At 48.9% G+C, this 22,251-nt stretch overlaps 6 protein-coding genes across 6 annotated transcripts; 3 read left to right on the forward strand and 3 right to left on the reverse strand.

Annotated features, from left to right (window-relative positions):
• The first annotated feature begins 472 nt into the window (after positions 1-472).
• On the forward strand, positions 473-6,450 carry bsf (bicoid stability factor). The gene is made up of 5 exons (XM_064690401.1): positions 473-709; positions 962-1,490; positions 1,552-2,872; positions 3,995-5,686; positions 5,790-6,450. The coding sequence occupies exons 1-5, from the start codon at positions 570-572 to the stop codon at positions 6,329-6,331; spliced, it is 4,224 nt and encodes a 1,407-aa protein (XP_064546471.1). The 5' UTR covers positions 473-569; the 3' UTR covers positions 6,332-6,450.
• LOC135434051 (microtubule-associated protein RP/EB family member 1-like) lies at positions 6,402-7,400 on the reverse strand. Its single transcript, XM_064690404.1, has 2 exons — positions 7,241-7,400; positions 6,402-7,184 (listed from the first exon to the last, which is right to left on the reverse strand). Exon 2 carries the CDS (start codon positions 7,180-7,182, stop codon positions 6,607-6,609), a length of 576 nt encoding a protein of 191 aa, XP_064546474.1. The 5' UTR covers positions 7,183-7,184; positions 7,241-7,400; the 3' UTR covers positions 6,402-6,606.
• A 327-nt stretch (positions 7,401-7,727) lies between these two features.
• On the forward strand, positions 7,728-12,965 carry ncm (nucampholin). Its single transcript, XM_064690402.1, has 3 exons — positions 7,728-8,472; positions 9,057-10,407; positions 11,009-12,965. Exons 1-3 carry the CDS (start codon positions 7,849-7,851, stop codon positions 12,820-12,822), a joined length of 3,789 nt encoding a protein of 1,262 aa, XP_064546472.1. The 5' UTR covers positions 7,728-7,848; the 3' UTR covers positions 12,823-12,965.
• A 691-nt stretch (positions 12,966-13,656) lies between these two features.
• Positions 13,657-16,264, reverse strand: LOC135434014 (ATPase family gene 2 protein homolog B). The gene is made up of 2 exons (XM_064690350.1): positions 16,158-16,264; positions 13,657-16,101 (listed from the first exon to the last, which is right to left on the reverse strand). Exon 2 carries the CDS (start codon positions 15,990-15,992, stop codon positions 13,800-13,802), a length of 2,193 nt encoding a protein of 730 aa, XP_064546420.1. The 5' UTR covers positions 15,993-16,101; positions 16,158-16,264; the 3' UTR covers positions 13,657-13,799.
• Positions 16,265-16,497: 233 nt separating this feature from the next.
• Positions 16,498-17,252, forward strand: RpS26 (ribosomal protein S26). The gene is made up of 2 exons (XM_064690351.1): positions 16,498-16,657; positions 16,730-17,252. The coding sequence occupies exon 2, from the start codon at positions 16,738-16,740 to the stop codon at positions 17,080-17,082; it is 345 nt and encodes a 114-aa protein (XP_064546421.1). The 5' UTR covers positions 16,498-16,657; positions 16,730-16,737; the 3' UTR covers positions 17,083-17,252.
• A 2,093-nt stretch (positions 17,253-19,345) lies between these two features.
• On the reverse strand, positions 19,346-20,754 carry LOC135434045 (pyruvate dehydrogenase E1 component subunit alpha, mitochondrial-like). The gene has a single exon (XM_064690398.1). The coding sequence runs from the start codon at positions 20,619-20,621 to the stop codon at positions 19,356-19,358; it is 1,266 nt and encodes a 421-aa protein (XP_064546468.1). The 5' UTR covers positions 20,622-20,754; the 3' UTR covers positions 19,346-19,355.
• Positions 20,755-22,251: the final 1,497 nt, after the last annotated feature.

The following is a 22,251-nucleotide window of genomic DNA, read 5'->3' on the forward strand; positions in this document are numbered from 1 at the left end:
ATTATCTTAAATTATCTCAATTGAAATTCGAATAGTTCCAATAACTGTAACGCAGTACAGTGTTCACTGCATCTGAAGGCTAACAAATCTACCATCAATATCGATTAGTGTAAATAATAATAATAATATATAATAACAATATAATAATAACTTTTGGAATGCTTAAACATAAGTTAAAAAATTTGAATACGCTTATTACAATTATCAATTTAAATAATTTAAGCAACAAAAAAATTAAGACTATTTTCAGAAACTGTAGTTTTGAGTACATAATTTTTTCTATGTTCGTTTTAAATATGCATATATAATAATTAGCAATGTTTAAGTTATCTACCTTTTTCCGTTACTTTTGTGCAGATTTCCGTTACTCTGTAAACTGAGAGAGCTTTTATGCCAGCTCACTTTTGCGTTCAACATGTTGCTCATGTTGCGTTTCGACATTTTTTACATATAACGCCGACGGTCACACTGCTACATCACTGGCGTGCGCGCTGCCCTGCAGTTGGTTTGTTCTCTGGCAAAATTCTGTAAAACTTGTTATTTTGTTGAAAATACATAAATAGTTCATAATGGCATCCATACTGCGCACGGGCAAACTGTTGCGTTACTTTGCGGGCTTCACGCGCAACGTTGTCGTCAACTCGGTGCGCGACTGCGAGAGCAACAATCTGCTGCAGTCGGCGCCCTGCATGTGCGGACAGTTCCAGAAGTAAGTTTCGAAGTTTCTGCCCGGCATTACGCAATGCAATCAAAAATCGTGTAAAACAATGTGGCAAACGATCAGCAATTGTTGCAACTTTATCAATTGCCCAGCTGTTCATTCAGTCAAGTTTAATTAGTAGCAAATTTCTGTGAGAAAATTGTGCTAACTTTTGGCCAGATTTACATAACCTCAAAGTGTGCATTATGCTGGGGACTATGGAAGGGATTATGATTAATAGTTCTCTCATGTTTTTCACAGCGGCTTTGCTAGCAATGCTGCTGCCACGAAGGCGGAGCACAGTCTGGACAAGCAGATACGTCGCTTGGATCAGGATGCGCGCCGCATGGGTCGCATCTCCCGGCGGGATTTGGAGGAGGTGCTCGACGAGATACGCACACACCGTACGGCCACCAGCTCGCAGTCGCTGCTTGTCATACGCTGTTGCGGCAATCTGGTGCCGGAGGAGCTGCCCGAGGTGCGCACTGCCCTGGTCCAGGAGATTTGGAAGACCCTGAATGCCCTGAATGTGCCCATGGATATATCGCATTATAATGCACTGTTGCGTGTATATCTGGAGAACGAGCATCAGTTTGCGCCCACCGATTTTCTCGCCGAGATCGAAGCCAAGGGCATCGAAGCGAATCGTGTGACCTATCAGCGCCTGATTGCGCGCTATTGCCAGCAGGGCGACATCGAAGGCGCCACACGCATCCTGGAGTACATGCGCGGCAAGAGCCTGCCGGTCAACGAGAACGTCTTCAACTCCCTGATACTGGGACACTCGCAGGTGAGGCGCCTCCCTCCTCATTTAATCCGAAACAATTCCTAACTCTTAACTTTTCTGCCAGGCCAACGATCTGGAGTCCGCGAAGGGCATTCTGGGCGTGATGAAGCAGGCGGGCTTGGAACCCAGCGCCGATACCTACACGACGCTTTTGTGCGCCTTTGCGCGCCATGGCGATATTGAGGCCTTGCAGTCGACGCTCGCCGAGTGCGAGCCCAAGGAGATCATCTTGCTGGACAAGGATCTGCTGGACATTATCTACACGCTGACGGTGCACGGACATGGCGAGCATGTGGACGCGCTGCTGGGCAAGCTGCGCATCTCGCCGGGTTTCAATCAGGATGCAGTCAATATCATACTGCGTCTGGTCAACAAGGGCTACGAGGATGTGGCGTTGAAGCTGCTCCGCTTGATGCCACGCGGCACGCGCGTCAATGGCGAGCCAGTCGACGTGGGCGCCTTCTACATACGCCAGCTGGTCAAGGCGAATCGGCCGGTGGAGAAGATCCTAAGCATTTGCCGCACGCTGCAGGCGGAGGGCCTCAATCCCAAGGCGCTGACCATTGCCACCGAGGCGGGTCTCACCAATGGCGTGATGAACAATGCCCTGCCCCTGCTGCAGGAGATGAAGCAACTGGGTCTGCCCATACGCCAGCATTATTTCTGGCCCTTGTTCTGCTCCGTGGAGTCCAACCAGGTGCTGGACGTTGTCCGGCGCATGCAGCAGGAGTTTGCCCTGAATCCCAATTCGGAAACAGTGCGCGACTATGTCATACCCAATCTCAAGGAGAAGAACTGGGAGCGCGTTGTCACTGTGCTGCGCGATGCGGGCGTGCCCAACTCCACGGCCGTCACCTCGGCCGTCTACGCGGCGCTGACCACACATCAGATAGCTGATGCTGCCCGGATTATGGAAGCGCATCGTGCCTACTATATGCCCATGATCTTCCGCCAGCCGCTCATCCTGGCGCTGAGCAACACCAACGATTTTGCCTCCTTCATACGTTGTGTGCGCCAAATGCACGAGGGCCTGCAGCTGCGCGCCGGCAAGGAGGCGGCAGAGGAGGGAGAGCGAGTCGCTAGCGATGCAGAGGCCGATGCCACGCCCGAACGCAATACAATCGATGTGGTGGGCACCATTGTCCAGGATGCGGCCATCTATTTCCGGCGCGAACGCGTGCCCATGCTGGAGAAAATCTTGCAGGGCCTGGTCAAGCAGGGTCTGTCCATAAGCAGCGCCAAGGCCACCGCCTTATCCGAACTGTTGGGCTCTGAGATGACGCCCAAGATCGCCGAGGAGCTGGGCAAGCTCACCTCCGGTGAACTGGAGCCCATTCCATTGCCCAACAGCGGCAAACGCGCATTGGACACGTTGACCGTTGATGGTGAGTAACTGTGATTGATGGATTGACAGATGGTTATTTGACTGATTGAATGATTTTGTAAGACTTTAGCCTACAGATATTCCGAAAGAGACTGAATGATTGACTGACTGGTTGATTAGTTATCTGACACAGGTTATTCGACTAGCTGATAGACTTTGACTAACTGATAGAGATTGATTGATTGAGATGATGGTGTTTAATGATTGAGTGAAACTTTAGCTGCCAAATATTCATAAATTGACCAACATGCAGCTCGAGAGACAGAGGGAGATTGATTGATTGACTGACTGATTGATTGGTTATCTGACACTGATTAATCGAGTAGCTGATAAACATTAATATATATATATATTGACTTATTAGTTGATTGAGAGAGATTTATAAATATTGTTTTGATTGACCTGTTCTGTCTGATTGATTGGCTCACTAGTTAAATTATAGATATTAAATAACAGATTGATTGAATGGAAATCTGGTATATTGACTGACTAATTGGCCTGGCTGATTAACTGACTGTCTGTTTAATATTTAAAAAAAAATTTATACTCAATGCTTGATTGACTAACTGTCTGTTTGATAAACTTACTAGTTGAGTGTGATTGACTGTTTGATATATTCATTTACTAATTTACATACTGGTAGACCAACTGATTGGCGGACAGTCTGATTGAAAAGCTCACTAGTTGACCGATTGACTGATTGATTGCAGGAAAATCTGATCTTAATTGACTGAGTAATGCCTAACTGATTAAGCGATTTACTGTTTATTGACTACCACATTACATCATTGATTGATTGGCTGACGGCAGATTGACTACTGATTTATTGTCTGATTGATTGTATATCTGGTTAATTGATTGACTGATGCCTGGCTGATTAACAGATTGACTGTTTACATATTTTATAAATATTTTTATTGACGGACGGTAGATTGACTAATGTTTCATTGACTGTCTGATTGATCGGATGATTGAACTTGGTTTACCAATTAGCATGCTGATTGACGAACTTACTTCTTTTGTTGATTGATAAGCTTTTTGAAAAACTAATCAATCGGAAGACTGAATAATTAAAAAACTTTCTGATTGATCGACTAACCCTCCAACTATTCAAATCTTTCAGAACTGGAACGTTTCATCAAGAATGTGGAGGCCAAGGGCGATAATGCCAACAACATTAAGCGTCAGCTGCTAAATGCCTGCTTCCGTTCGCAGAACCTGGAGAAGACGCTGCAGGTGATCGAGCGTCTCGAGCAGGAGAAATTCCAGATACCTGTCGGCATCTTTGCCCAGCTCGTCGATCTGTACACATTTCACAAGCGCAGCTCCGATGCACTGAACCAGTACAACAAGTTGCGTCAAGCGGATGCCAATTTCAAGCTGGACAACTTTAAGGCGGTGCGGCTCGCGGATCTGCTGCTGCAGGAGGAGCGTGAGCAGGAGGCGCTGCAGCTGCTCCAGGAGAATCAAAAGGATGCGCCCCACAACGAGGGCGAGGGCAGCTTCAACTACACGAGCACCGTGTGGCGCATACTCAATGCCATTGCCGAAACGGGCGATGCGGAGAAACTGAGGCGCATCTTCGATGCCCTCGTCGCGGGCAACTATGTGGTGCCCACCAATGTGGTGTTGGGTCCCTTGATTAAGGTGCATTTGGCCCGCGATGATATACCCAAGGCAATTGACGCCTTCGAGCAGATATGCCAGCAGCACAAGGCGACGCCGTGGAAGAACGAGCTCGCCTGCCGTCTCATTCAGAAGGAGGATGCGGCGAATCTGCAGCGTCTCACAGATCTGAGCACGAGCATACACGGCGAGGTGAACAGCCTGTACGATTTGGTGTTCTCCTTTGTGGAGTGTGGTCGAGTGCGACAGGCGCGCAAAATTCTGGAGACGCCCGGACTGCGCACTAGGCCGCAGCGCATCAGCAGCGCCTGCGATCGTTACAAGAACGAGGGCATGCTCCAGCCGCTGGAGGGTCTGATTGAGGCTACGAAGGATCTGGGCCACATTGATCGCAACAAGATTTACTACACGCTGCTGCTCAGCTATGACAAGGCCGATGAGACGGAAAAGGCGCTCGGTCTGTGGACCAAAATGCAAGAGGAGGCCGTCACGCCCACGGATGCGTTCCTGCTCAAGCTGGCCGAGTTGCTCAAGCGCAAGAATATGGAGGTGCCGTTCGTGGTGCCCGAAACGCAGCAGTCCAAGAGCAGACGCCTCAAGGCAGCCAAAACGGACCAGCCATCGGCCAGGCAGGAGCTGAAGGAGGAGTCCAACGTGCAGGAGCCCAAGGTGGAATCAGCAGCAGCACCGAAGCAGATCTCCAACGTAACCAGCTTCCGTCGTGCCATTCAGCACAATGATCCTGATGCCGCCATCGAGCACCGAAAGCGTTTCACAAGCTCGGACAAGCCCGGCGTGATGGACACCTCGCGGCTCATTGAGCTGCTCGTCCGCGCCGATCGCCTGACGGAGGCCAGCAAATATGTGGATGAGCTGCTTGCCAATAAGCAGCATCCCCAGCCAAAGATATTCAAATACTATTTGAACAAAATTGCCGCCTCGGGCGATGTGGAGGCGCTGCAGCGCATCGGCCAGCAGCTCAACGATGAACAGAAGCGTCTCGTGTCCTTCGATAATCGCTATTGCCACGCCAACATTGTGGCCGGCAAGGCCGAGCAGTTTCTCAAGCAGCTAAGCACGGAGGTTGAAGCGGCCAAGTCGCCCGAGGAGGCGGCCAAGTTGGCCGAAAAGTTTCCGCGCGGCGGCGCCGTGGGCCTCCTGGAGAGGCATCCCGAACTGATGGCGCAATGTGAGTACTTTTTGATACCCTGTGAAGAGGAAGACTGCATGTGCAGGGTATCTAAAGGCTGCAGAGTATTTGCTAGCTTTATTCTAACACAAATCCTTTTCAGACGAATCTTTGGCTGAGAAGTACGCGGCCCACAATCAGCTTGGCCCCATGAACGTCTTGTGGATGCACTTGATATCGACCGGTCAGGAGACGCCTTCCAAGCAAATCTGGGATAAGCATTTGTCCAGTGCGCCACGTCTGATGTTCCAGCGTGTGCTGCAAACGGCGCGCGAACAGCAGGACGAGAAGCTGGCTGCGACGGTCATTTCACAGCTGCGCGGCAGCAAAATATCCGAGGGTGCCATCGGCAATGCCTACTCCTGTCTGCTGGACATACAGACGAACAAGGGCAACACGGACAAGGCGCTGGAGGTGCTCTCGAATGCCATCAAGGATGTGTCGCTGGAGCACATCAATCGCACCGCGCTGCTGCGCCTCAAGCAGGCCGTTGAGGCCAAGTCACAAACGTTTCCCTACACAGTGCCCGAGAAGCGCACCAAGGCGAACGAGTCCAGCTCCTCGAGCAGCAGCAGCAGCAGCGATGATGACGATGTGGCGCCCAAACGACCCGAAACGATGCCAACCAAGCCGGAACGAGCTTAGAGGCATATAATAATAAAAGAGATGTTCAGTTTCTTAGTTTAATCCTAATCTTATGACTATATAGTATGTATTGATTGTTAAACAAAATATATATTTAATGGATATGTTTTTGTTGCTAAGCCCAAACTTGTTTTACAATTTGGAAAAAGCTTTTCCTGCCGAAATGTACCCAATATATGCTACTAAGTGCCAAAATTGCCAGAGACCAACATTAAATACACACAAAAACAATGGAATGGCAACACAGTCAATCGATGTACATCTGAATCCGGACTCTAAATGCGCTGACGGCTTGCGCTCGTGGCGATTGCAAGCACCGGCTCCTCCATGGTCGGCTCGTGGGTACGGCTGCGCCGGCGAACGGGCAGCTTGGGCGTCAACGTGGTGGCGGTGCGACTGCGTCGGATCTTCTGGGCCAGCTCCTTGGTCAGTGGCTGATTGTTGCGCTTCTCGATGGCATTATAGCCGTCGGGCATTTTGGTGAAATTGGCATCGTAGAACAGGCGAAACCAGATGGCGAACTCGTAGTTATCCTGAAATTTACCCTTGACCAGCTTATAAATGGGTATGCTCTTGTTGATCTTCAACTTGGTAAAGCATTGCTGCAGCATTATCAGATTGTTAATATAATCGATCTCCTGGTTGCTGATGAACTTCACTTTGCGCAAATTGACGCTATCGGGAAACAGTATATCCAGCAGGCAGCAATAGGCTGCTCCCGTGCAGAGATCCTCGATTTTCTGTATATCGCTGCTCAGGCACTTGTTGCACCAGGTCAGTATGGCCTGGCGGGACCAGGTCGGTTTGGTATTGTTTGTGGAGATCACGTTGATCACATTGCTCACCGCCATGTCTATAGGGCTGGGAGTAATTTGCGGATATTAGTCTGTTTGCCGGCTGGGCACTTACCTTACCACCAAAAATGCCACCAGGTCTCCGAGGAGACGGCTTGTTTTGAAAGAATTTGATCAGTGGGAGTTTATGCTAATTACAATTTAGTTCTATTACTAACCAAAAACGAAAAAATAGTAAAACAAAAAAAAACAAATATTAATTAAAATGTGTAGTACGCCTTCTCTCTGTAAATCTATATACGTCTATATTCGTTGTCTGGTGCTAATGTTCTACCCTGCACATAACAAAAATCGAAAATGAAGGGTCTGTTATTTCCCGTTTGTCTGTCTTTTCAAGGCCTACTTATGCAAATGACTGATAATTGATACCCGGGCTACTGTGCAGATAAATTCATTAATACAATTAAATTAAATTAACTGTTTTTAAACAGCGCGGTTAGCGCCAAATTATCTTTATGCTGCCTATCGACCAACCACCACAACTGCACAAACATATCGATTGTATTGTGAACAAATGCAACATTGCGCCCGTTAAGGGTTGCCATATTTCACTACGTTACAACCGCTGAACAAGCGGCCGCGTTTGCCAACGTTTAGCTGTAAAAATTTTCAACAGCGTTATTAATCAATTTACGCATTGGAATTGTGTATCCCAGTTCAAGGATGCCAGACAGTGATGCCGATAGCGACGCGAGCGACAGCTCCAGCATTGGCTCAACCAGCAGCGCCGATAGCAACGCGAGCGACAGCTCCAGCAGCAGCAGCGCCGGCAGCAGTAGCAGCAGCACCACAGACAGCAATGCTGGCAGCAGCAAGCGGGCAAGCGAGAACGAAGAAGCAGACGTGGAACAAGTGAAAAAGCCAACAACTGTCAAGAAACTGACAGTTAAGGATACAGTTAAGCAGACAAGTGATAAAGAAGAAGAACATCGAGAGAAACAACAAAAGCAGCTGCAGCCCGTTGACAACAATACAAACGCAACGAACATTGCTGACACGTCTGAGCTGAAAGAAGAAGAAGCAGCCGCAGCAGCAAAGCCTGAAAAACCTGTGGAGGAGACAGAAACAAAAACAGACCCAGCCGAAAGCAAGGCACAAACAGAGTTGCCAACTGAACAGACAGAACAGCAGCCAGCAGGCAAAGAGAAGAAGGACGAGGAGGTGGAGGAGAAGCGGCCGCAGCAGGAACAGTTGGACCCTGTCACCACAAACGGGAATGGGGCATGCGAGGAACCAGGGGCCACTGGCAACTCACCCAGTAATGTGGAGGAGGGCGAAATTACCGAAGTGAGTAGACAGCCAGATAAATTAGGGTTTTATTTTATTATTTATCTGAGTGGATATGGCAGTCCCTCAAAGCATGCACATTCTTCAGTGTTGCCAGCTCGTAGTTTTTAGCCATATCTGAAGAAAAAAAAGGCTAGAAAGCCTTGCTTTGAGGAGGAATTCTGGCTTTTTATAGCCTTACGGACAGACTAGGCTTAAATTATGGGCATGTTGGGTTCCCGCTAAATTTTATATTTGGTTTAATAAAATCTGATAAAATTTGAAATCGTCTAAAAAGTAGCTGGATTTAGTGTTAGAAATATCTGAATTTGATCTCTGAGCACAAATATGCAATAAGTAGTTTTTTTTTGTAAATTTGAATAGTCAAAAATAAAGAAAAAATAGCTGAATCTGTTTAAAATTTCAAATGGTTCCCTTCGGACGAATTCTGATACTAGCCAAATTTAGCTAGAAACTAGCCGAATTGGCAACAGTGCTGGAATATTACAGGGTTCTATTATTTGGGGTTACTCTCAAGCGACAGATATCGAAGAAAAATTGGAGTAAAATAAAACCAAATATTAATATCTTGCCTGACATTGCAGAAAGACGACGATGTGCCTCCTGTGGAAGCAACAGCAACAACAAACGCAGACAGCAACAACAAAGACAAGCAGCAGGAGCAGCTGAAGGCAACCACTGAGGAGGAGGCGGCGGAGGTAACGGTCAGGCAGCCGCCGCAAATTGCCAGCCAGGTGCGCAGGCGCAGTCACAGCCGTAGTCGCGAGAAGCTGGCCGAGGCCGAGAGGCGGCGGGGACGACCAGCAACGACACATAGTCGCAGCCGCAGCCGCAGTCCCTCGCGACGCCGACGTCGACGCACACGCAGTCCGCGCGTCAGTCGCAGCGTGAGTCCAGTGCGACGGCGTTCCAGTTCCTTGGAGCGACGGCGCGTCGAGCGCCAGAAGCGGCACGAGGAGCGCGACAAGCGCGATGAGGATCGTGCGCGCGAGCGTGAGAAACGGCACCAGCATCGCCGGCGCGAACCGAGTGCTGGCGGAGCAGCAGCAGGAACAGCCTCCGCAGCCAAGCCCAGTTCGCCGGCCGAGAATGCGGACAATGCCACGGTGAGCGAGCCGACGGCAAAGATCAGTGAACGCCAGCGACGCACCGTGGATGTGCTCACCTCACGCACCGGCGGCGCCTACATACCGCCGGCCAAGCTGCGCCTAATGCAGGCGGAGATCACGGACAAGGCGTCGGCGGCATATCAACGCATCGCCTGGGAGGCGCTCAAGAAGTCCATCCACGGCTACATCAACAAGGTGAACGTCACGAATATTGCGATCATCACCAGGGAACTGCTCCGGGAGAACATTGTGCGCGGGCGGGGTCTGCTCTGTCGCAGCATTATCCAGGCGCAGGCTGCCTCGCCCACATTCACGCACGTCTATGCGGCTCTGGTGGCCATCATCAACTCCAAGTTTCCGAATATTGGCGAGCTGCTGCTCAAGCGTTTGGTCATTCAGTTTCGACGCGCCTTTCGGCGCAACGACAAAATGGTTTGCATGTCCGCCACGCGCTTCATCGGGCATTTGGTCAATCAGCGTGTCGCACACGAGATTTTGGCTCTGGAGATGCTCACGCTGCTGGTGGAGATGCCCACCGATGATTCCGTGGAGGTGGCCATATCGTTTCTCAAGGAATGCGGCATGAAACTGACCGAGGTCTCGTCCAAGGGCATCGGCGCCATCTTCGAGATGTTGCGCAACATTCTGCACGAGGGCAAGCTGGACAGGCGGGTGCAGTACATGATCGAGGTGCTGTTCCAGGTGCGCAAAGATGGCTTCAAGGATCATCCGGCCATTGTCGATGATCTTGAGCTGGTCGAGGAAGACGATCAATTTACGCATCTCATGATGCTGGACGAGGCCACCGAAACTGAAGATATACTGAGTAAGTTTTCTTTTTAAGTCTTATACCAATTTAAGTCGATATTTTTCGAAGATATTTGTTAAAATTGATTTCGTCAAATTCACCTCTACTCGTGGAAAATGCTTGAAAAGCTGAAGATTAAAAGAATGCGGTTGATTAAGGACCGCAATTGGATTGAAAAACATTTAGAAATGTGAATAGATTATAATAGAATATAATATCAAGCCTAATATTCATTCCGTGACTAAATTTAATCACACGATTTCGTCAAATTCACTTCTACTCGTGGAAAATGCTTTAAATATTGAGAACTAACAGAATGCGGTTGATGAAGGCGTGTAATTGAATTGCACAACATTCAGAAATTTGAATAGAATATAATATCAAGCCCAAGATTCATTCCATAACTAAATTTAATCACACGATTTCGTCAAATCCCCTCTACTCGTGGAAAATGCGTGAAAAGCTGAAAACTAACAGAATTCGGTTGATGAAGGCGTGTAATTGAATTGAACAAATTTCAGAATTGTGAATAGACAAAAAAATATAATATCATATATACGATTCATTCCATGATTAAATTTAATCACTTGTATTAAATTCATTTTCTGCCTCCTCGCAGATGTCTTCAAATTTGACGATAACTATGCGGAGAATGAGGAAAAGTACAAGGCGCTGAGCGGCGAGATATTGGGCAGCGATGCCAGCGGGTCGGGCAGTGGCAGATCGTCCGGATCTGGCTCAGATTCGGACAGCGATTCGGATGGCGAATCCGGTTCGGGCGGCGAGGCGGATGGCGAAAAGGCCAACGCGGGCGATATTATTGACAACACGGAGACGAATCTGATTGCGTTGCGACGCACCATCTATCTGACGATCAACTCGAGTCTGGACTACGAGGAGTGCGCGCATAAGCTGATGAAGATGCAGCTGAAGCCCGGCCAGGAGGTGGAGCTGTGCCACATGTTTCTCGACTGCTGCGCCGAGCAGCGCACCTATGAGAAGTTCTACGGGCTGTTGGCGCAGCGTTTCTGCAGCATCAACAAGATCTATATACCGCCGTTTGAGGAGATCTTCAAGGACACGTACCAGACGACGCATCGGCTGGACACGAATCGTTTGCGGAATGTGAGCAAGTTCTTTGCCCATCTGCTGTTCACGGACGCGATCAGCTGGGATGTGCTGGAGTGCATACAGCTGAACGAGGATGACACGACCTCGTCGAGTCGCATATTCATTAAGATATTATTCCAGGAGCTGGCCGAATATATGGGCCTCGGTAAGCTGAATACCAAGCTCAAGGAGGATGTGCTGCTGGACAGTTTGGCCGGGCTCTTTCCCAAGGATAATCCGCGCAATACACGTTTCTCCATCAATTTCTTCACCTCCATCGGTTTGGGCGGCCTGACGGATGATTTGCGTAGGTTTCTGAAGAATGCGCCCAAGGCTGTGCCGGCCATCAATGCCGAGATTCTGGCCAGCGGCAATCCGTTCAAGGATGCAGCAGCCGCGGGCGGCGGCGTTGGCGATGCTGCGCCCGCTGCCAGCTCCACGTCCTCCAGCAGCAGCAGCGGCAACAGCTCCTCGAGCAGCAGCAGCGACTCCTCGAGCAGCGAGGGCGAGGACAACAGCAGCGATGAGGACAGCGACAGCGAGTCCAGCTCCAGCTCCGAGTCCAGTCCCGAGCCTGCCCGTAAGCGCAAGAAGAAGCACAGCCAGAAGAAGAAAAAGTCCAAGAAGCAGCACAGCAAGTCCAAAAAGTCCAAGGATAAAAAGGAGAAAAAGAAAAAGTCCGAAAAGTCGAAAAAGAAGAAGGAAAAGAAAAAGGCAGCCGAAAAGAAATCGAAACGCAAGCGCAAACATGCGCAGAGCAGCAGCTCGAGTAGCTCCAGCAGCGGCAACGATAGCGACACCAGCTCCTCCGACGCCTCCTCAAGCTCCGCGGAGCCGCCGCAGCCAAAAATCCAGCGCAAGGACAACAACTACAGCGGGAGCAGCAGCAAATCAAGGCCGGAGGTAATCGCGCCCAGAAGCAGGCAGCACGACAGCGACGACTTCAATCTGGAAGGACCCAATGCCTCGCCGCCGGCGCCGCCGCCGCCCGCGCGACAACATCACAATGGACACGGCCAGGGCAGGCGTGAGGCGAGCCCGGAAAGGGAGCGAGATCGAGAAAGGGAACGGGAGCGCGAGCGAGAACGAGAGCGTCGTGGACGAGATGAGAGTCGCAGCAGCAAACGGGAGCGGGATGGAGAACGGGATAGAGTTCGCGATCGTGAACGGGAACGCGACAGGGATAAGGAACGGGACAGAGATCGGGAGCGGGAACAGAAAAGGGAACGTGAGAGACGTGAACGCAGGGATCGAGAGCCTCGTCGCGATTCGCCCAGACGCCATCACCACCATAGACGCAGCGTGTCCAAGGAGCGCGGCTGAGCAGCAGCAGCAGCAGCTGCAGCTGCAGCAATAGCTTAATTATCCATCTATGCATTTGCCCAACTAATCTGTCGAAACTGTGTACAAAGAAACGATCTAAGCCCAGCAGCAACAATTGTAAATGTACAAAAAATATATACAAACAAAAAAAGGAAGAAAGACTTTCATGTAATTCCCATATGAAGCGGGTCAGGTCGAGATCAATTTTTATTTGGTAATTATTTATATATATATAAAGGTTTCTTCTGACTAACTGACTGCCGATCCACTCACAGTCCGAACTGTAAGATGAGAAAGCTTCCCTTTGGATCGAAAGCGAGCTAAGTCTAAGTGAACGGGTTCTTGGAAGATTTGATCTCCAAATTGGGTGGAAAACTGTGTTCCAATTTCTTTGTTAATATGAAAAACAACGCAGCTTCTATAATTAGGATTTCTGTGAAGGGAAGCCCATTCGGATAACAATAACTTGATGTCAAGAGGAGAATCGCAATGACTGCGGCGTGGCGGAACGGCGGCGTGGGAAATCAAGAATGTAGCGTGGGAGCTCGTGATTGCGGCGGGGGGATCACTTGACTCCGGCGCGGGATTATTCGTCTTTTCATCGACTTTCTTTTCTCTATGATCATCGTCGATATTCCCATTAAGCACAAATTAAGCAAAATTCATACGTTTTAAAGCTGATATGCTTACATTTTAATAGCTAGTCTCTTAACTAAACATCAGTAAGCCGCACCCTTGACCCAATAACCTCGTGACTGGAGCCTATCATCATTTCTATCAATATTTATTGTATATAAACGTTCCGGAAAGCAATTCAACCCGCTGACCCAGATAATTCCAGAAGATTATAAACGAATCATTTGCAGAATAAAGCTCTGCGAACGTGATATCAGACGCGGTGGCTAAGTTTTTCAAGCGTCGAACTAACAAGCTAGAAGTCGCCGGTTCTAATTCAGTAGCTAATTTCACGGCGATCCTTATAAATATCGTGCGGCAAATTTGTAATAGCTCTCGATTTGCTGCTGGCTGAGCGAGGACTTTTGTCTGGCCAAAACCGTTTCGAAGTCCTGTGATTCAATGTGGGTGACCTCAAAGTCTCGCTGGAACGCCTCGATGGCGGCCTCATTGCAAAGGTTGCACAGATCCGCACCGGAGTAGCTATCGGTGCGTGCGGCAATCTCGGGCAGCTGGACGTTCGCATGGAAGGGCATGCGACGGGCATGAAGCTGCAGCAGAGCCAGACGTGAGGCCAGGTCCGGTGCGGGCACGTGGATGAGCTTGTCAAAGCGTCCGGGACGCAGCAGGGCATCATCCACCATATCCGGACGATTGGTGGCCGCCACGACGAGTATGTGCTGGAGACTGTGCCCGCTGACAATGCCGTCCATTTCGGTGAGCAGCGTGGAGAGGATGCGCAGCTGGACGCCACCACCGCCGCCGCCTCCGTTGCCGCTGCCAACTGTGCGGCGGCCCACGAGCGAGTCGATCTCGTCCAGAAATATGAGGCAGGGCGCATTTTTGCGCGCCGTATTAAAGATTTGCGTTATAAAGCGCTCCGCACAGCCCACATAGGGTGAGTAGACCTCCGCCGCGGATGTGGCTATGAAGGTCATGTGCGCCTCCTTGGCCAAGCACTTGGCAATTGACGTCTTGGCGCAGCCGGGCGGACCATAAAGCAGCAGGCCCCTGGGCAGGCTCAGGCCAAAGCGCGCATGCGCTTCGCTATGCTGCAGCGCGGCTAATACGGACACCTGCAGCGTGCGCTTAAGCGCATCCATGCCGCCAATGGACTCGAAGCCCGCGGAGAGCTTCAGGACGCGCACATCCGTGGCACGCGAGGCGCTGGGCTGGCACTGCAAAAGAGATTGCTTTAAAAGGCGCTCGAAATCTTCGGGAGTGGGTGGGTTGAGGTGGAGCATTTGCTGTTGCAGCTGGCGCAGCAGCAGCGTCAGATCGGCGATCACATAGCCCTGCGTCTGCTGCGCCAGGTAATCGAGCAGGCCAGGTGTGAGCAGCTCCAGGTGTGTCGGCTGCTCCTGCTGCCAGAGTCCCGCAAAGAGTTGACGACGCTGCTGCTCCGTGGGCATATCGATGCTCAGTTCATGGCCAAAGCGACCGGCGCGACGTGCGTGTGGATGCACTGCATCCGGCGAGCCGCTGCTGGCCAGGCACAAGATGCCACCATGCCGCTGCGGCAGCTCATCAATCAGCCTGTAGAGCTGTGCGGCAATGCGCATCGCATTGCCCGAGTTCCGGGCATCCGCTGTGGTAGTTGCCGGACACAGAAGCTCCAGATCCTCCAGCAAGATGACAACCGGTCGCTGCGGGCGCAGGCGTTGCTGAAAAGTGTGCGCCGCTTGGAAGATGCGCCGCAGCTCCGACTCCGTTTCACCCGGTTGGGCGCGCAACACCTGCGAGGCGGTGATGTGGAAACAATTGCAGCTGTGCCGCCGCAGAAACTCCGCCAGCAGGCAACTCTTGCCGGAGCCCACGGCGCCTACGAGCAGCGCATTCAAGGGAAGTCCTCTAAGCTCTTGCCTTTGGGCGCATCGCAGCAGCTGCTCCAGTGCCTGCAGCGGCGCCTCAAAGCCGTAGGGTTGATAGCGCTCCAGGCGCGGCAGGCACGTGGCCGTCGCCAGACGCACGTCCAGAATTTGCAGCGGCGTCTCGTGCGTTAGCTCAAAGCAGCTGCGAGACGTCAAATCCGTGCCCTGAGCTTCACTTATCTCAATGCTAGCAATGCCCAGCTCCAGCAGACGCGCATGTTGCACAGCGCAGCCTTCGATCAGCTTGAGATGGCGCAGAAAGATGCGCACATCCTGATGCAGCTGCTCCAACGAGAGCTGCGGCTGCTGCAGCAGCTGCTCCGTTATGCTGACCGTGCAGGCCACCTGCTGCACCACGTTAGTTGCAGGAGTAAGGGACTCCAAGCGGCACAGGCGTTGCTTGTTGGCTTTGAAGCCCGGAGACGCCACCAAATTGTCCACAAAGCAACAGGTTTCGGCGGCCGCGCGCTGCGCCACACGACAAACGACGTAGCTGCCATCATCCAGCACACATTTACTCCAAGTCCCAGTCCATTCCAGGTGCTCGGGTATATAACAGCGCTGCGGCTCAAGCTCGCTATTGTCCAGCAAATCAAGCGGCAATATCAACAAATTGGAGCACATGCCGCAAAGCGAAATATAAACATGTGGTGAAAAACGCAAAACTCACCTCTTGGCGCCATTTGATAAAAATTCACTCACTCACTTTTTAAAACGCAAAAATACCCATTTGCTGCATATATAAATTTAATTTTAAAAAGTCAGTTAAATTGCACAGAGTTTACATACCCTTTTCCATTTGAAAATTCATATGCTCAACATATATATTAGCACGAAATATTATTAAAGCCCAAGTCAATTTTTTGATGGGACATACATAGTTAAAAAAATTTACCACTTAGTAAATAACATCCATTCAAGCCAAGCAACATTATTAGTACATTTTTATCCCATATGACACTCATTTATAAAGCAACCAACATATTAAGGCCTTAAAGTGCAGCAAACAATACATTTTGTTTTTAGCAATTACAGACATTACATGCAATTTTAGTTCGCAGCAAACAACAACTGCTGCTCAACAGTTACGTTAGTTGAACGTATTGCACAGCACAGCTGACGATAGCTTAAGAAATCAACGCTGTATCTAATTGCTAGCCAGTGGCAACGCCATTCACGCAGAGTTGCTTGTAATAGAAATTTACAGCTGGCAACTCCCTTTTCGCATAAGTGTCGCCTGGCGTGAACACGCGGATTTTACTTCGTGGATTTTTCAATTGTTAAATAAGGTAAATATGCTGGCCATCCAACTGTAATTGTATGCCACAATGGCTAACATCCGCCCATTGAACATTATGCAGCAGCCGATATGACGAAGAAGCGCCGTAATGGTGGACGCAACAAGCACAATCGCGGCCATGTGAAGCCCGTGCGCTGCACCAACTGCGCTCGCTGCGTGCCCAAGGATAAGGCGATCAAGAAGTTTGTCATCCGCAACATTGTCGAGGCGGCCGCTGTGCGCGACATCAGCGAGGCCAGCATCTGGGACACCTATGTGCTGCCCAAACTCTACGCGAAGCTCCACTACTGCGTCTCGTGCGCCATTCACTCCAAGGTGGTGCGCAATCGTTCGCGCGAGGCACGTCGCATTCGTACGCCGCCCGTGCGCTCCTTCCCCAAGGATATGGCGCGCAACAACCAGAATAGGAAGTAAATGCGTTAGGAAAAGGCGGCTTGCTTATAGAAACATCATCAACAACAACAACAACTACAACAACAATCCACACACACTATTGTAAACTTTAGGTACGATTCTGGGATGAATGGCACGCTATCGGGCACTGTCCGGCGTGGCCAAATATAAGCATTCGGTTTTTTAAACAATTCCAAGGATTCATTTATGGGAACGGGCTACATTTGATTGTCGAGTCTGTGTTCGCTGGCGCTGAAATGCCGCTCGAGTAGGCGAGGCAAGGAGTAGGCGCTTCCGGTTGCCCGTCGTCCGTCCGCCTACAGCTGCCGGATGCGTTATGCATTTAGTCGTGTGTGATATCTCATTTCCGGCTGTGCCCGCCTTGATTTTTGCCAGCTTTTCGCACACCTCACACATGTGCGCAGGCTGTGCCCGCACAGTGGTACCGCACAGTGGTTGCAACCGGCGCACACAATTTGAGGTTAGGTAAGTTTTTCAAAATCATTTCCTGAGATTCGGTGCTGGGCTTGTCTTCAAGTTATAGCAGGCGCAGGAAAATGAAAATAATAAACTTGTAAAGCCAGCACATACACATTCACACACACACAAGCGCGCCTGCTCAGCGCTCAGTGTAATTTGTAGACGTTGTTTGTAAAGCGCCACCAAGCGGCGGGTGGCTTAAGTAACTGAAACCTGCCGCAAATGTAGCATACCGTAAGCTGCCGCAACTGTGGCATACTTTCAGGCGGCAGCCAAAAGAAAGCAAGAGAGAAAAGCAGAAAAAAATGTATTGCATGCTGCTTTTTGGCATAAATTTTGCAGAAAACGTGAGCGCAAAGGCAAATGAGTTTGACTTCTTGTGTATGGGTATGTGTGTGGGTGGGTGGCCCATGTGTGTACGCGCGTACTTCCGCTTCCTGTTTACCCCTTTCGGGCCGCACTCTTGGAAGTTTTTGTGCTTGTGCAGCAGTTTGTATCGCCCTCTGCCACAGTAGCCCACGTTAAATTATTGTTTTCGTTTTGCTGGGCAAATAAAACGTAGACATAAGCAGCTGCCGTTGATCATTTAGCATAAATTAAAGCGAGCAACAGCAAACGGAATCCTAATGGAGGTTATGACAACTGCCCCAGACTTGAATATAATATTACCAAAACTTGACTTCAGCACATTTTCAGCGAGAACAACAAGCACTGAATAGGTAAACATATATGTATGTGTATTACAAATGTATGTATATGTGCGTATGTTGCATGTACTTTTGTATGTATGTGCATGTGTGCTTAAACTTTTGCTGGAATTCATATATTCATAACTTTGTCAAAACTGAACCGATTTGTATGATTGTTGACATTTTGGTCATGGTTTAAATGCTTGTTCAGTTCTGCATTTAAAATTTAAGAATTTTTTTTTTTACAATTTGTGGACCTTTCGTCAAGAACTCTCCTTTTTTATTTCATCCTTTTATTTTCATCCATTGTGGATTTTATTCGTAAATTCTTCAGTCAAAAATCATTAAACAAATGTTATAAATTGAGTTGCATGATTAACGACATTTGAATCAGGGTTTGATCTGTTAGGTATGTTTTGGTATATATCAAATTTAAAGTTTCTAGCCTTTGAAGTTTTATAGATGGACGGGCTTATTAATAGGGATAGAAGGAAGGATGGATAGAAGCATAGGCAAAAAGTCGGACGGATATATAGATAGATAGACAGAAAGACAAATAGATTAATAAATAGATAGATTGGTAGGTTGATAGATGGATCGGCAGATTGATCGATAGTTATATCGATAGATAGAGAGACAGACAAACAGGCAGACAGATAGACAAACATTGACAGATAAACAGGCAGAGATACGCAGATAGACAGACAGACAGACAGACAGACAGACAGATAGATAGACAGATAGACACGCAAATAGATAGATCGATATATAGATCGATATTTATATAGATATATCGATAGATAGATAGATGGAGAGACAGACTGACAGACAGACTAACATCCAGATAGACAGACAGAGACAGGCAGATAGACAGATGGATAGATAGATAGATAGATCGATATATAGATAGATCGATAGATAGATGGAGACACAGACTGACAGCCAGATTGACAGGCAGTTGCATAGACACATGTCTAGATCAACCCAGCTCGTCCTTCTGATTGAATCGGAATTTCTTCCCGCTGCCTTAAAGATAACACTCTTCAATCGCATCCGATTAAGTCCAAAATATTTGACTTGCACTCATATATAAATATATTTCTTTTTTTTTTAGATTTTAGTTTTTCATTCGTGGCAAGTGTCAGTGCGGCTGCGCGCATGCTCCAAATTGTGGCCAACAACGCCGCGGAGCTGGAGCTGTGCATGGCTGCTCGCGTAGATATCGTTGCAGAGATGCGACAACGGCAGCTCCGCGTCGCTTCTGGCCGCCTTCATGGCCACCTCCATCTCGTTGCGCACATCGCACTCAATGCCGAGCAGCTGCGTCTGTGTCAGCAGCGACATCTCCACGCAGATCTTGCGGAAGCGATCGATCGCATCCTGTCGCTGGCGCACCTGTTGCACCTCCTCCCGTGTGCGATAGCTGGTGCCGGGATCGGACATCGAATGGCCCGCATACCGATAGGTGCACAGCTCCAAGACGAGCGGTCCACGCTGCTGGGCATGCTCGATGGCAAATCGTGTCGCACTGCGCACGGCCAGCACATCCTGCCCGTCCACCCAGATGCCGGGCAAATAATCGCCCCGCGTATAATAGTTCGTGTTGCTGGAGGCGCGCCAGGCGCTGGTGCCCATGCCATAGTTATTGTTCTCGCAGACAAACACAATCGGCAGCTTCCACAGCTGGGACATGTTGTAGCACTCGAAGATCTGGCCCTGATTGGCGGCGCCATCCCCGTACAGGGCAAAGCAAACAGCGCCATTTTTGCGATATTTGTTGGCCAGCGCAATGCCCGTGCCGAGCGAGACCTGGGCGCCGACAATGCCGTTGCCCCCATAGAAATTGGGCGCATACATGTGCATGGAGCCGCCCTTGCCCTGGGCACAGCCGCTCGCCCGGCCCGTCAGCTCGGCCAGCACGCCGGCAGCCGTGACGCCCATCAGATAGGCCCAGCCATGGATGCGATAGCCGGCAATTAGATTATCCTGCGGGCGCAGTGCGGCGCACAGCCCAACGGCGCAGGCCTCCTGACCCGTATACAAATGACAGAAGCCGCGCACCAGCCGATCCTTGTACATCTGGGCGGCGCTCGCCTCCAGGCGACGGATGGCCACCAGCTGGCGATAGTAGAGCGCCGCCTCGCGTTCGGTGAGCGCCACCAGGGTATCGGGTCCCATTTCCAGTTTGTGCAGCTTATAGTCTAGCTGAAGGCGCACCAGACGCACCTCCTCCACATGCGGCACAGCTTTTTCGCCGCTGCCCAACAGATCGTGTCCTGGCGCCAGTGGGCGTGGCAACTGGGCAGCCGTAAAGCGGACAGAGCGCGGCAGCAGCTGATTGACTTGCAGCTGCAACTGCTTCAACATCACTGCGACCGCCATTCGGTACATTTTGCCTGTCCTTCGCGTGTTCACTTGGATTTTAATTGTTAAATGCTATGCAAAGCTAAATACCCAAATTGAAAGGCTTGACGGGTAAGTTTTAAATTTACATATATGACAAATTGGGCCAGGGAATAATATTACTTGAATAATTATCGAAACGGATGCCCTATATATAATTAGATTTTATTCTATTTACAATTCCTCTTTGTGGCTTATCCTTAAACTATTCACGGGCTGCCTTCTAACACATCTCTTCGCTATATGTCCTTTCTCTCTCTCTCTCTCTCTCTCTCTCTCTATTATTACGCACTCTTTACAACACTTTCGGTCGCCCTCCTCCATGCTCCTGTTTTCTCTTTTTGTCTCCCTCTTTCTTTTTCTAAGTGTTCACTTGGATTTTAATTGTTAAATGCTATGCAAAGCTAAATACACAAATTGAAAGGCTTGACGGGTAAGTTTTAAATTTACATATATGACAAATTGGGCCAGGGAATAATATTACTTGAATAATTATCGAAACGGATATCCTAGTTCTAATTGGATTAAATTTTTTTACAATTCCTCTTTGTGGCTTATCCTTAAACTATTCACGGGCTGCTTTCTAACACATCTCTTCGCTCTATGTCCTTTTACAGGCTCTTTGTCTCTCGCTCTCTCTCTCTCTCTCTCTCTCTCTCTCTCTCTATTATTACGCACTCTTTACAACACTTTCGGTCGCCCTCCTCCATGCTCCTGTTTTCTCTTTTTGTCTCCCTCTTTCTTTTTCTGGGTGTTCACTTGGATTTGAATTGTTAAATGCTATGCAAAGCTAAATACCCAAATTGAAAGGCTTGACGGGTAAGTTTTAAATTTACATATATGACAAATTGGGCCAGGGAATAATATTACTTGAATAATTATCGAAACGGATATCCTAGTTCTAATTGGATTAAATTTTTTTACAATTCCTCTTTGTGGCTTATCCTTACACTATTCACGGGCTGCTTTCTAACACATCTCTTCGCTCTATGTCCTTTTACAGGCTCTTTGTCTCTCGCTCTCTCTCTCTCTCTCTCTCTCTCTCTCTCTATTATTACGCACTCTTTACAACACTTTCGGTCGCCCTCTTCCATGCTCCTGGTTTCTCTTTTTGTCTCCCTCTTTCTTTTTCTGGGTGTTCACTTGGATTTTAATTGTTAAATGCTATGCAAAGCTAAATACACAAATTGAAAGGCTTGACGGGTAAGTTTTAAATTTACATATATGACAAATTGGGCCAGGGAATAATATTACTTGAATAATTATCGAAACGGATGCCCTATATATAATTAGATTTTATTCTATTTACAATTCCTCTTTGTGGCATATACTTAAACTAATTACTGGGTGCGCATAATTGAGCTCTCTTTCTAATACTTTTGTTCTCTCTCTCTCTATTATTATTACGCTCTCTTTATATCACTTTCGTTTACTCTATGTCCTCTTCCATGCTCTTGTTCTCTCCTTGTCTCTCTCTATCCCCTTCGTTCTCTCTTCGATGCATTTTCCATTTCGCTTTGTGCTGCCTTCTTAAACGTTTTACTATCAACAAAGTTGAATATGAATTATGCCAGGGTAGCATAGTTTGTATACAAAAGATAAAACGTATGTCCACAAA

The sequence above is a fragment of the Drosophila montana genome, unplaced genomic scaffold (genome assembly GCF_035044405.1).
Source record: "Drosophila montana isolate Dmon_TW-CO22-7 unplaced genomic scaffold, ASM3504440v1 contig_3257_1, whole genome shotgun sequence".
Lineage (NCBI taxonomy): Eukaryota > Metazoa > Arthropoda > Insecta > Diptera > Drosophilidae > Drosophila > Drosophila montana.

What these genes read in the sequence shown, in the direction of transcription:
- bsf (XM_064690401.1), top strand. Translation starts at nt 570, where the DNA reads ATGGCATCCATACTGCGCACGGGCAAACTGTTGCGTTACTTTGCGGGC. An exon ending in ATGTGCGGACAGTTCCAGAA is followed by an intron (nt 710 to 961) that starts GTAAGTTTCGAA and finishes TGTTTTTCACAG; the next exon opens with CGGCTTTGCTAGCAATGCTG. An exon ending in TCCCGAACTGATGGCGCAAT is followed by an intron (nt 5,687 to 5,789) that starts GTGAGTACTTTT and finishes AATCCTTTTCAG; the next exon opens with ACGAATCTTTGGCTGAGAAG.
- LOC135434051 (XM_064690404.1), bottom strand. Translation starts at nt 7,182, where the DNA reads ATGGCGGTGAGCAATGTGATCAACGTGATCTCCACAAACAATACCAAA.
- ncm (XM_064690402.1), top strand. Translation starts at nt 7,849, where the DNA reads ATGCCAGACAGTGATGCCGATAGCGACGCGAGCGACAGCTCCAGCATT. An exon ending in AGGAGGGCGAAATTACCGAA is followed by an intron (nt 8,473 to 9,056) that starts GTGAGTAGACAG and finishes CTGACATTGCAG; the next exon opens with AAAGACGACGATGTGCCTCC. An exon ending in CGAAACTGAAGATATACTGA is followed by an intron (nt 10,408 to 11,008) that starts GTAAGTTTTCTT and finishes GCCTCCTCGCAG; the next exon opens with ATGTCTTCAAATTTGACGAT.
- LOC135434014 (XM_064690350.1), bottom strand. Translation starts at nt 15,992, where the DNA reads ATGTGCTCCAATTTGTTGATATTGCCGCTTGATTTGCTGGACAATAGC.
- RpS26 (XM_064690351.1), top strand. Translation starts at nt 16,738, where the DNA reads ATGACGAAGAAGCGCCGTAATGGTGGACGCAACAAGCACAATCGCGGC.
- LOC135434045 (XM_064690398.1), bottom strand. Translation starts at nt 20,621, where the DNA reads ATGTACCGAATGGCGGTCGCAGTGATGTTGAAGCAGTTGCAGCTGCAA.